This window comes from Liolophura sinensis, chromosome 6, assembly GCF_032854445.1.
Source record: "Liolophura sinensis isolate JHLJ2023 chromosome 6, CUHK_Ljap_v2, whole genome shotgun sequence".
Taxonomy (NCBI): domain Eukaryota; kingdom Metazoa; phylum Mollusca; class Polyplacophora; order Chitonida; family Chitonidae; genus Liolophura; species Liolophura sinensis.
This window is the reverse complement of record NC_088300.1, coordinates 47,357,917-47,372,249: the sequence shown is the minus strand read 5'-3', so window position 1 is coordinate 47,372,249 and position 14,333 is coordinate 47,357,917. Positions and strand designations below refer to the sequence as shown.

The 14,333-nt window shown below is 41.3% G+C and overlaps 1 protein-coding gene across 1 annotated transcript; it reads right to left on the bottom strand.

The window, feature by feature from the left end:
- Nucleotides 1-2,571: 2,571 nt before the first annotated feature.
- Nucleotides 2,572-4,603, bottom strand: LOC135468392 (4-galactosyl-N-acetylglucosaminide 3-alpha-L-fucosyltransferase FUT6-like). The gene has a single exon (XM_064746633.1). The coding sequence runs from the start codon at nucleotides 4,208-4,210 to the stop codon at nucleotides 2,663-2,665; it is 1,548 nt and encodes a 515-aa protein (XP_064602703.1). The 5' UTR covers nucleotides 4,211-4,603; the 3' UTR covers nucleotides 2,572-2,662.
- Between the last annotated feature and the right edge of the window lie 9,730 nt (nucleotides 4,604-14,333).

Below are 14,333 nucleotides of genomic sequence, written 5' to 3'. Positions count from 1 at the left end.
GCTACATACAGTATATAGTTATAGCATACACTTAGACCTATACATAAACTACCCATATATGGCTTATATATATGCCGTCGCCTTGGGAGGTTTCAACAGGCTACTTCATTACAATGATTCGTTGAATGACAAGACTAAATTAATATACACAGCCATGTGACCCTAGCCAAATGAAAGACAGCTAACTGTATGTTAAATAAGCTTTTGTTGCTGTTTAAATAGGGGCTCATTTTATCTCGGTTAAGATTCTTCACTTTGCCGTTACAAAACGTGCGCCGGTCCCTATACAGCATAGCCCAGCACACATAACTACGCGACCGCAGTCGTGCACGATGTCATTACACACGCTAGGGGGTTATCCATAGACCTGGCGAGTCACTTCGCCATCTAGGGCCTATGTGTTAACGCCAACAGCCATAGTCGCCTGAGGGTGAAATTCTTTACGCATGAACATGGAGGAGGGGTCACGCTTTATATACCATGTAATACTACTGGCTCTTAAATACTTATATCTATACCAGATAGTACATACCAGGGGAGTAACGATAGGGATAAGAATAAATAGACATACATATACATATAAACTCATCTATATACATGGTTAGCAACATATATGGTTAGCAATATATACCGTCAGCAACATTACATGGTCAGTAACATATATCGTCAGCAACATACATGGTCAACAACATACACGGGCAGCAACATATATCGTCAGCAACATACATGGTCAACAGCATACACGGGCAGCAACATATATCGTCAGCAACATACATGGTCAACAGCATACACGGGCAGCAACATATATCGTCAGCAACATACATGGTCAACAACATACACGGGCAGCAACATATATCGTCAGCAACGGATTGGTTGACTGAGTGATTGACTGATCAATTTTAATGAAAATTTCACTTATTCGACGGCGGCCACCATTATGGTTTCAATTTTAATATATGCTTTACTAATAATATTGTTAAAATTCACCTCTTGCTGGCTTCCTCTCTGTCCGCACATGGAAAAGGTCTGCGCATGGCTATGTATTTCCTCCGGCTCTGTCCGGTTTCCTCCCAACAATATACTGGCTGCCGTCGTATAAGTGAAATATTCTTGAGCACGACATTATACATTATACAATGAACACTTATAATATTTCAATAATATTTCACGTGTACACGTTGGACCGTGGTCAGTTTCATGACCACTGGAAACAGGAGTACCCCGAGTAACCTGTAGCTCCTCTATAAGTTGCCCTATGCCTGACCGCTGTCTACTGCTTATCAACATCAAGGTGTATTTATTTCATTTGTTAATTTGATCGGTGTTTAATCGTGAAGTGAATATTTCACATATACAAGGGTGGCCAGCATCCGTCAAGGTGTAAACCAGGAAAATGTATGGAGGTACTGAAATCTCTGTCTCGTTTATCCGATGACTGGAAGACAATCATCTTTACGATGAGGTCAAGACTCGCCTATGGCCTTGTGCTGGAGACGCCAGTGACATATCGACTCCACCCTTATATATATTAGCATGGTCATACAGACAACCAATATAAGGTGACAGGCCTGTTAACGAATCTGTCAGTTTTGGGGTAACTTGTGATTCGGACAAAATAATCAGTCAAGCTAACGGAACAAATCTATTTCCATATATACATGGGTGGCATGAATGTTTTGTCCGACACGCTAGATGCTACAGGCTGGAGGAACCAAATGAATGACTGAGCCTACATTAATAAAATATTCCAGCTTGCGCCCGTGTTGACAGCTCGGGAAATTGCATTCAGTTGCGTTTGGTTAACTGTCTAGTGAATGAAGTGTATGTGGGTGAGTGTTGCATTACCGCAAATAACTTATACAAATAACATCTGGAATAAGCAGATCCAGCACAGTCATTCATATCGCCTATAGAGTGGTCCCGTCATTCAGGCCTCAGCCAACATTATATGCATGCCTGTTGATGTTGTGAATGAAAGTTCAGAGGTCAAAATATCACTAACACACCAGTCATTAATACGCTTCATTCATATCATGAATTTGAATTGGTAAACTTATCCCATCTATTTAAGCGTATAGGTCATGTGATATACGACATGATGGCGAAATTACATCTTTACCATTGCGTGAATGAGGTTTTGTGGAATTCGTTTCCACTGGATTGACATTTCATCAAGAATTTCCCCGAATGTAAACACTCATTTAAACTGAATAATGACAGAAATAATATTCACTCAGCCCTGGTCCAAGGCATCTAAAAAGGACACACTTACAGTTGACTATAAAACTTACATACTCGCTATAAAACGCGTATATATAAATAAGCATATGCATTACATCCATATGTTCCATATAAAAGGGAATGAATATTCCGTTCATTTAAATGAAAAGTCAACCACCAATTTTCATTTCAGCTCAAAATATTCACGTGTCAGTGAAACAAGAGACTTTAACAACACAAATGTTGACTTTAAAAGGATAAATGCATATATATATATATATATATATATATATATATATATATATATATATATATATATATATATATATATATATATACAGAAAACAGAGTGAGGAATTAAGGAAATATGTAATATAGAAAATCTGACAATATGTAAATAAAAACAATTTAAACAAAATTTGCCTATATTATACTTTTACGGTCAGCTTACACAAGCTTCTTCGTGATACCAACTTTTCAAGTCTGTGTAATATTGTATTGGCTTAGAACCATTATGCAAATCAGCACACATGCTACACCACGTGTAGTCCCTCTTTCGACGGTTTCCATAATGACGCCGCCAATGGAAATACTGCTCGTACATTGTCTGGTTTTTGTCCAAAAGTTGTAAATATTCAGCCAACTTCTGCGGTGAAGCAAAATCAACAACGTTAATGTAGGAGTGAGGCGGGGCTACCAGTTTATAATCCTCGGGACCAGCTCCTCCCATTACAATTGGAACTGAGTTCCAGTGGTGAAGTGGAAGCCAGAATTTTTCCGTTATGTAATCCCGACAATTGGAATTTTCAAAAGCCAAGTAAAATTTATAAGCTGCCATTTTGCTTCCGTTGCACTCGTCCTCTGACTTTGGGCATTTTTTGTCCCCACACAATCCGTAAAAATCAACATCAACGTACTTTTGAAGTTCCGCGATATAATTCAGACGTTTCTTCGGGGCACAGTTACTTATCCTGGCAGCCACAAGGTGCTTTTTTGAAGCCATGATTCTGGCTATGTGCCTGAGGAATTTTGTCTGTCTCATAGGTTTCACTTTCGGCAAAATGCCACCATGCCGAATTACGTAGTCGGCATCTTTCCTCATTACAGCAGTGTAGTTAAATAATGAAGTAAAGTTATCCAATTCCAGATACGTATGTTTTGGCGACTCTTGACAATAAAATAACCAACGTTGATTGGCTGAACGGGTCTTGGGCAGATCGAATGACGACTGTATGTCGTTGGCATGGATGATAATTAAGTCACTGTTTGGGAGATCAGATCTGTCAGATGAAATCTTGCAAGGCAAAGAACCGTGGAAATCAACCAGCCCTGGATAGCTACAGTTTAGCTTGTTCTCTGGCAACCAGTCCTTTTTACCAAAAAATGGTGTCCACAATAAAATGGTTTTAAGACCAGAACTTGGTGGCTGATTCCCTGGAAGTTGGTTAATGGGACCTCCAACAAACTTTAACGAATCTCTGCTGTATGGAATTTTACGAGTAGCATGATTATTGGGTTTCTTAGAGCTCTTCTGGAATGCATTTGCGATTAATTTTACCCCACGGTTAAAAGCATCCTTAATATTGTGCTTTTTGGAATTGTCACTCGTTTCTCTTAATATGGTTTCATCATTTTGGGGATCTCTGGAATCGTCTGTAATAAAGGTAATTTGCCACTTTTCTCGTTTTGGGTTTCCAGGAAAGTTCGGCTGGTCATGTGGCTCCTGGTTTTTCCCATGTCTGTCCAGCGACAGCCTGCGAACTTTTTGCGACAGTCTCAGAGCATCGATTTTCCCGCCCCGCCAGTCAATAAAATCTTTCTGTGATGAGGTAGCAGACGAAAAGTCCAACACCAGGGGGCGCCATTTTGAATTGAGGGCGACATGGCAGGTGACTAGTAGCAGACAGCTTATAAGACAACATGAGGCCACATACCTCAGCAGGCAGCTAGCCGAGGCTTTTCGTCTAAACAAGCGTTTCACAAGTCTCATGGCTTCGTCTAAGCCCACCGTAAAGCCTTACATTTGGCTTTAGGATTCAGCTGGAGTTACGGACGACCTTTGTACTCGTCTTCAGATAAAAGCGAGCGCCCGTATCTGACATGGTGAACTGTAAGTGACAAGCCGGGGTGATATGTGGCTGATATGTGGTTTACATGGCGCTGTCTAGCTTCTCTTCTTTACAATCTACACGTACACGCACACTCACACTGTTTCATGTCCGGTTAATATAACAACAAGAGCAACTTAACAAGCACGATCCACAGCCTATATATATATGAACCTCACTCACAATTCTCCAATCAGAGCTGTTCACGTAATGTATCAACCCACAGGGCTATAAGGTTGAACAACAAGTCTCTAACGATGTATGACAGACACATGACCTCTGCTGCTAGTTCGAGACAGAGGCTCCGAGAGAGAGAGAGGAAAAAAACAAAACGACCCTGAGAATTGTCGACTTTGTTTACCCTGAGATCGAGGCAGAATTACATAACATATCCCAGTGGGCCTTCGTGTGGTTCCACTGCCAAGCCGCCTCCGAACCCATAATACTGGCTAATCAGCAGTGGTTACGCGGGCAAAGGCAGTGGTATTCACGTCAGTCTCACTGGAGACGCCGGGCGCTTTTGGTTACTTCGTGCAACAACACGGTGGGGTCATGACAGGTAACGCCGCGGTTTAACCTGTGGATTACCATAAACTACCGTAAAACTAAACCACACATGACACAAGGTAGTAAATGCTGGTCGATTTAGAGGACGAAAAGAAACGCCCATGCAAAATAGCTTCACAGAACATCCGTGAACAGAAATATATTGTTTGAATAAAAATATTCATGGGTCACACACTTGTTCATGAAAGAGCAGAATTATTTCTGGAATATCAATGTCTGTTGAGTTTTCTTGAGACATTCTTGCTATACATATGTAAATGTGGCATACGCTATCTGTTATAATTGTCCGCTCCGAACAAGCCTCTCAATATAAATAGACTGAAGTCACTAAGGTGACATTTCATGTCCTCTATCAAACATCAGGAAATCTAAGTAGGTTGAACAGCACTCTGTGGGCGTCATACGACGCATGTTTTTTTTCTGTACCTGTGTATCGCCATTACACCCTACAAGTCTAGCAGATGTGTAAACCAGTATAGGCCTACATAAGAAAAAAGCTGCTCCGAGGCCGGAAGTAAAATGAAACAAAAAAATAACAATGATAAAAAAAATAGGAAGGAAAAGGAAGTCAATACACTGGACGAATCATGCCGTCCGTATATGCGCATTAGCAGCGTTCAAACCCATTTAATTTTTACGGTCCATTAAGAGAGTTTAGAATGTTTCCCGGTTTTGTCTTTTTATTCGATCGGTTTTCATTCAACAGAGCAGTAATAAAAAAAACTACAAGGAAGAATAATCAAAAACCAAATATTCGAAAAATGAATTAAAAGCTTGGTCAGTCTTAATTCTTATAATCTGATCCATAGCAAACGGATCTTTAATCCAGAACATAATCCCTCGCCTAAATCTGAAGATTAGAACTTGGTCCAGGAGTTCATAGAAGCTGTGGGATCGAGTTAAACACGTCATGGCTTTCACAAGGTCACGGATGTATCGTGTTCTATTGACTTGCCATACTGAGGTCACCTTCTCCTCTGCCATGGAGCTTTCGTGAGTGGGTGAGTGAGTGAGTGAGTGCTTGAGGTTTGAAGTCGTACTTCACAATTTTTCAGTCATATGACGACGAAGGAATCCTTAGAGTGCGTGTAATGTACCTTCTTGTTGCAGGACGGATTTCCACTGCTCTTTTATCTAGTACTGCTTCACTGAGACGACTTACCGATTTTTTTTTTTTTTTTTTTTTTTGATTGGTGTTTTACGCCGTACTCAAGAATATTTCACTTATACGACGGCGGCCAGCATTATGGTGGGTGGAAACCGGGCAGAGCCCGGGGGAAACCCACGACCATCCGCAGGTTGCTGGCAGACCTTCCCACGTACGGCCGGAGAGGAAGGCAGCATGAGCTGGTCTTGAACTCACAGAGACCGCATTGGTGAGAGGCTTCTGGGTCATTACGCTGCGCTAGCGCGCTAACCGACTGAGCCACGGAGGCCCCACGACTTACCGAAGGCAAGTAAGTCGCTCCGCTGGAGCTATTGTACTGATACGGGTCAACCAGTCGTGGCACTATCCCCTTCATGCTGAACGCCAAGCGAGACAGTTACAGTTCTCTCTTTTAAGGTCTGAGGTGTGACCTGATCCAGGCTTGAACCTGGATCTACCGCCCCCGAAGCGGACGCTCTACCGACTGAGATATCGGGACCAGTGGAGCTTTCGTCAGTGGCGCCAGTACGATCAAAGGCTAGCAGTTTTACTCAAACACCTCGATATACTCCCGAACAAATGTATTCCCTTTTATACAGTAGATATATGGAAATTGGCAGTATGCTTACAATGACAACCGCGAAAAGGGGCAACATATGGTCACTTCTGTAGCTTTGCATTCACCAATACTTATGTACCGCATCGGTGGCCTAACCGTCAGAGCGGAGACCCGGGATCAAAGCAAGGAAACAAGTTTGACTGACCCGGTGTCAGTTGAATGTGACTTGGTGTGGTGTCATGTCTGGTGTTTTCGGTTTGATACTTCAGCCGCGGCAGCACTTTGGCGGCAAGGACTCGCACTGCCACAAGAATACACCGTATATGTACGCACACCTAATGAGTTCTCGTCATGTGAGTGAAAAATTCCCACGTGCGGCCGGAGAGGAAGCTGGACTTGAACTCACAGCTACCGCATTGGTCAGAAGCTCCTGAGTCATTGCGTCGCGGAGGCCTCTCTGGATTAACTGATGTAAATTGACAAGAAGCCGTATTTTAGCGATTACTTGTAACCATTTTCTAATTATCACACTTTCGTTGCTGCTCTGGAATTACTCTTTGTGCTGCAATACCTTTAGGATACACATGATGACCATCAGTGAAGATTACACTTATATAACTTTTTCCATATAGTCGTATATTCACTGGAAAAGACCCACAGATCTGTCAAAAGAGCGGCACAATTTTTACCTATCGGAATACCTACACAATGTTGACAAATGTTTCCCCCGAATTCACTGTTGAATCATATCGCCGCGTTGGAGAACATTCGCAATGACTGAGATACGTATTTTGAATAGCGACAACTTATAAACAAACATGGTACACGATTTGGATGCTGATTTCATTCATTCGCCTACGACATTCCTAGCACCTCTCCAACAACCCTGAAAACTGTTGGCTTCTTCCTTAGTTCTTTGATGGTTTGTGTTGTACGTTAACCATGCCTTGCCATTACTGACTTTGAACGTCCATTTATATTCCATGCATCTGTAAACCAGTCTATGCAACCTAGATGCCAGCCAATACAACTTTGATGTGACTTTACACTTCAGTTCATGTGTTGACGCTGGGCCTACGGATGGTCGTGAGTTCCCCAGAGTTAATCTGCCCGGTTTCCGTAACGATAACGTATTTTCTCTGAAGTATACCTCTTGCGCAGTGTTGCCGCCACTATTAATATGGTTATTGCAGAAGAAACCTTTTTTTCTTAACCAGCTTAAGTCAAGTATCAAGCACTGAAGCATCTACCGGCCATTTCTTTTCCGTAATCTTCAAGCGGAAGTCACATTCCGTCAAGCGCAAATTGGCGTCCAGCGGGAAAGTTCTTCAAAGCTGTGAATCCTGATTGGGTTACGCTGTAGTCAAGAGTGGTTTGTGATAGACTGCGTAAAATGAAGTTCAACAACCAATAATTAAGCTCAGTTCACATATTGTTTTTGTATTTGAAACATTTTCATGGTTCTACTAGGCACACAATTGACTGCATGCACTGAACGCCACTGATTACATTGTGATGTACATAAGGTGTCGTTCGTCCCCACAGCTCATTATCAGTCAAATTCTTGGCCAAAAAATAAAGAAACATTCAAAACGGCACAACATGAGTCACATTAACCAATTGTGTAATGCTATCATTTCCGCTGTGGGGCTCTTGCTTACTTATTATTTGCATATGTTGCCATATATCTAGTAGCAGCTGTCGTGGGTACAAGAGTAGGATTGTTTTTCCCTCCGGGCACTTATAGTGAATTGACTCACTCAATCTACTTCCGTTAGCATGTTCGGAAGCATGCAGTTTTGGTAATCATACTCAGACAGTGATTAACAGGGTTCATTTTTTTCCATATTAGGGGACGGAAGTTGTTGTTTTTTATTTTTTTAAAATTTTTTTGACGTGCTATAATTTAGGGAGTTTATGGTATTATGGCAACTGCTCATACGGACAGACACAATTTATGGGACAGTAGTCGGTCGTATATCAAACTTAAAACGCCTTAGACGTTAAACAGGAATCTGATATTAAAAAACTTACACGGTTGAGTTGTGAGTCGACGTCTTAATGTAAAACATGTGTTTAATGACTTGCGAAAAGAAAACACAGATTAAGTTGGGAAAATACGTATAGAACTGGCGTGTCACCACAGTCGAATTAAGACCTACCGTATTGTGTTAGTACTTTCAACACAATAACCCTTATCTTGTCTACTAGTATTTCTTTAGCCTTTGGTTTATTCTAAGAAGATTACCCTATTAAATATTTCTTTTATTAAACCTGAAATTGTACTTTTTTGAACATTGTACACATAATGATGAATCATGCCATGAAAGGCATTGGTAGTTACCCTTTGTTGCGAAGTGGCTCGTTAATCCATAAATGTTTGAGTTCCTACCACCATAATGCTGGCTGCCATAGTATGAGAGAAATACTCTTGACTACAGCGTAAACACAAAACAAATAAATAATAATTAAATAAATCAAATTGCTTCAAAACCTGCAAGTTATCAGATACAGTAGAAATGCATCCTGTACGCGTATGGCACCAACATGCTCCTCAATTATTTGACAGACAGACTAGCTTGAGGTTCTATGCAATGCCAACACTGGAACGCCATGGATACCGAAACGTCAGACACCCAGTGCAGTGACCAGTCAGTTTTTGACATATACACCCTTTAGTACGCTGAGCACCAAGCTAGGAGGACACAAGACTACTCGCTTTAAAATAGAATAAATCTCGGATAGGCAACAAGTTTTAATTGTTTGCTCTTTTGGTATGAAACTGCGAGTAACACCAGGTTTAAACGTACCTCTCTGTAGGGATCGCCATGTTGTGAACTCATGATTAGATTTGTGATCTGTTAGTTGAGAAAGCAATCCGGATGTGGAAATCTCCAGGCAGGGACTCACAACTCCCAAGCGACATCGATTTGCTGATCATATGTATTATGGGGTCGTTTATTCAGTTTATTTGGTGAAATATACCCAGTACCATGTAACTGTGCAGACAAATGTAGTAACTGGCAATGTGGGTTTATAAATCTTTCAGTGTTGCTCCAAATGTAGGCCTGATATGAAAGGACAATTTGATACACAATATGACCAAAGTAAAAGTGGACGACTGGGAAATAAATAAAAAAATCGTTAAACAGTTATATACGGGTATTTGTCTGTTATCACTTATAAACGTGTTTGTAGTAATGTAACAACTACTGATTATTTTTCAAGAATTACATCACAAATAGTGTCAATGATTGCTCTTTCGAGCACGCTGTGCCGCATTTATTTGCATAGTTGAATATAATACGTAGCATGGTTGATCTTTCGTGACGGTGTTATGACAGGTCATATTTAACCGCATGAATTTCTTGTGGCGTGTGTCATGTCCTTAACGCCCGCCCGCACGAATATTTCAGGACTGGTAACACGAATTCTCTGATGAAATCAAAATTTGGCGGTGAGAAAATCTAGACTCCTTTTGTGAAATTTTCAAAATCGACCGATTTTCAGTTTGTGCATGCCCATTAGCGCACAAGTGCACCTGCACGTTAATCCTTGACATACCACGTTCGCCGGATTACTGGGATGGTGTGTGCAAAACTGCGTTGCGATCTGATACATATCAAGGCAGATATCAAACAACGTTTTGGGGGGAATTTACTTTTGTTGTACTGTTTAGATTAATGCAGGAGCATACACTGGGTGTGTAAGATTATGTGATGGAGCAATTGGCCATGGAATTAAATTATATACTAGAGTATTCGTTATTTATTAGTTACTTATTTTTACTTTTGCCGATCTGCGATCAAAACTTATCCTATTGCCCTGGCGACACAAATGTCCTACAACGTCTATGTGGCTGCAGATACCACAGCAATATCATTTTTTGCTACATGTAGAGGTTTGTAGAAGTATATGGTCGCTGTATATTAAATTAAGTCTTTACTCTCTTTGTTTATGTGAAATATAAGGCCACGCGTGCATACATGTCAAACAATTGCTAGACATGCTCAGTTGACAAGAAGTTCATAACCTCACGTTTCTTGACAGAAAAATGGCGATATTGAACAAAAATAAGGTTTCAAAGATCACGAGAATTTCTAACGCGATGTAAATTATTTCCACCGCGGTGCAAATATTTCCACCGTGGCTGAAATATTTGCATCAGGTGTACCAAGGTGTAACCAGTTGTTTCTGCAAAGAAAAGTCCCGGCGAGGTACCAGCTTTGCCATGAAAGTTATTTTGCCTGTGTATGAAGATGATAAGACAGGGAATGAACAGTTGGGTCTTTTCGTTCACCAGTCATTAGTTCGTTTCGTTCACCAGTTATTAGGTCGTTTCGTTCACCAGTCATTAGATCTTATCGTTCACAAGCCATTAGGTTCGTTTCGTTCTCCAGTCAATAGGTAGTTTCGTTCACCAGTCACTAGTTCGTTTCTTTCACTGGTCATTAGTTCTTTTCGTTCAGTGGTCATTAGTTCGTTTCGTTCACCAGTCATTAGGTCGTTTCGTTCACCAGTCATTAGGTCGTTTCGTTCACCAGTCATTATTTCGTTTCGTTCACAAATTATCAGTTCGTTTCGTTCACCAGTCATTAGGTCGTTTTGTTCGCCAGTCACTAGATAGTTTCGTTCACCAGTCGCTATATTGTTTCGTTCATCAGTCGCTAGCTTTTTCGTTCACCAGTCTCTAGGTCGTTTCGTTGAGCAATCACTAGGTCTTTTCGTTCACCAGTCACTAGCTTATTTCGTTCACCTGTCATTAGGTCTTTTCGTTAACCGGACACTAGTTTGTTTCTAGTCATTAGGCCGTTTCGTTGACCAGTCATCAGGTCTTTTCGTTCACCAAGCACTAGTTTATATCGGTCACCAGTCATTAGGTCGTTTCGTTCACCAATCGCTAAATAGTTTCGTTCACCAGTCATTAGGTATTTTCGCTCATTTACCGCCAACCTAGTATTGCACCACAGGTACAAGCTGTCCAGTGTCAGTTTGCTGTGGTTGTTGTGACTATTGCTATCGTGACTATTGCCATCGTGACTGTTGCTATCGTGACTTGCTGTCGTGACTGTTGCTATCGTGGCTGTTACTATCGTGACTGTTGCTATCGTGACTATTGCTTTCCCGCATGATGATTTAGTGAGGTAGCGCGGTCATGATGGCAGTATTGAAACGGACAAGCAAATTAGTTTTAGAGAAAGTTCCGGACAAAAACGTAAGGTTTATATGTAGGCCGAGTCTTGTCCTTCAGCCTTATTGACATCAAGTAAATGCATGAACTATTTATCTCTCATGATCAGCCTGTTGTATATCAGCCGAGCTTAGACTATTACAAGGCCACAGCTTCGCGAAACTCAAAATCCCTATGCCACAGGAATCCCCTCGCGCCCTGTTGTCACGTGACAGATAGACATGGGTTATGCTAGCAAAGTTTCATCGTTCGGTATGGTTTAAAATCCCATCTTGTTTGAAAGGAACGGCTACATGATGACGACTATACTGGAAGTCTGGTTCTACAACAGTGATGCAAAGTCAGCATTTATTGAAAATATTAGCCTTGTGCTGCCGTGTAGGGGCCGAACCACTGGTCATGTGTGGCGGTAGCTCCGGTGACTTCACTGGAATTTTTCAAAACCAACAGCAATGATCACAGCGCACCCATGGAAATTAATGATGAAACTAGTGACAACTTTGTGTTTAGGTTTGCTTTGGGTACAAAGTTAAGGATTCTTACCAAGAACGTCAGTCATTTTTTACGAGGATGCGTGTCGTTTTTGAGCGCAAAAACGAAGACCATAAAATGTGTTTTCTTTACAATTTAATGTTGTTGTTGTAGTTACGTCACACCAAATTCTGCGTCCAGTTCAGGACTTTCCCGTTACAAATATTGAAAGTAGTTACTGTTGAAAGTAGTCAGGGGATGCATATATGAACCATCCTATACGGAAAAAATACAGGATGCCTGTGTGTCACCTGGGTAACGGCACTAGGTATATGGTAAATTAAATAACATTCTGCAAAATGACAATATTTTTTCACATAGGCCTATTTGGCACAACGGCTTGACTTCTTTCTCGATCCGGAGGGTGCTGTGGGCTGAAAGGTGGTTGTAAAGCCTCGTTTAAAAAGAATCAGCATCTGTAAATCCCTCTTGTGATTTTATTTATTTATTTATTTCATTGGTGTTTTTACGCCGAGCTCAAGAATATTTCACTTATACGACGGCGGCCAGCATTACCGTAGGAGGGAAATCGGGCAAACCCGGGGGAAACCCACGACCCATCCGCAGGTTGCTGCCAGACCTTCCCACGTACGGCCGGAGAGGGAAGCCAGCATGAGCTGGACTTGAACTCACAGCGACCGCATTGGTGAGAGGACTCCTGGGTCATTACGCTGCGCTAGCGGGCAAACCGAATAAGCCACGGAGTCCCCCCCCACCTCCTCTTGTGATCTTGATTCACCTTTCTATGCAATTCATAGACATGCAATAAATATATCACACAGAGTGACTTAAAAGACAACATATAAATTAACCACTATTATTTCGGACGAGAGATAGACACGGACCTGTACGGGTACAATGATTAGTTTCTGATGTTCCTGGTAACTCTTTACTTTTAATCTGGAGTTCTTACGAGGCTACTGGAACAAGATGTCACGTCACTTATATACCCTGTTATACGCTCGTAGGTCTATACGGCTAGAAGGGATTGCGTGATGTCACAGCGGAAACAGCTGCGTCATCGGGTCATACAAGTAACTCGCCACTGATCGATTGAAACTAATATTTTGGCAGGACTTCAGATTTTCTCGATGTCACAGTTTTCTTTTTTAGCCACAGTGCATTCCTTTATGAAAAGTTTAAAGAGCTAAAATTATATACAAACGTTTTTTCACGGATAGAAATTCTGGTCCATCCTGTCGTTTGGTTACCCTACTTGATTTCGTTCGATTTAAGTGTTATCTCGAGCAGTTAGACCAAAATCCTAACTAGATAGGGGGTGTCAGAAAGGTGGGCTGTACTCCACATTTGGTAGGCATTATACAGGCGCCCCTGGTTTGGTCGAACGCTCTTGTCATCATCGAGCTAAGTTTTGTTGGCATACAAATGGTACCCGTATAATATTTATGTTATACTAGTTCTATCCTCTTCCGTTAGTATATGAGCATATGTATAGGGTTACGGGTGCCCTAGTCATAACTTTGATCGATTTTTCGCGTCTGGTTACCTCCTGCTGAGTAATAATTTTATCATAGGTTAATACTTTCTCATTTATAGCATTTACTAACTGTCAACAAAGACATCACGAGTGCCAATAGCACCAAAATTTAGCGATATCTCATAGTGGAAAGGTAAACCTGTGTAGTCGTATCCATCGAATCTCCACACAGTGTTACATAAAAAACATAATAAAAAAAAATAAAAAAATAATGACTGTCATTTTCTGCTGTCTCAGTGCAAAGCCACAGGCTAATTCTTCAGGAACTCATGCTTCGGCAAAATCACCAATCGTCCATTAACACATACCATCGCGCTAATTTCTGCCTCGTCGCGCTCATCCAAATCAATTAACAGGATTTCTCTGTAGTAGCCATGGTCTATGAAAGCTCATTTTTTTGTAGGACCAATTTTTGTTGATTTTGATTCTTTGTTGCTCGATCACGACACTATTGCTCGAAAACGCTCCGCTTCGCCTCGATGTAGGATGTTATGCAGATATAGCACGCAAAG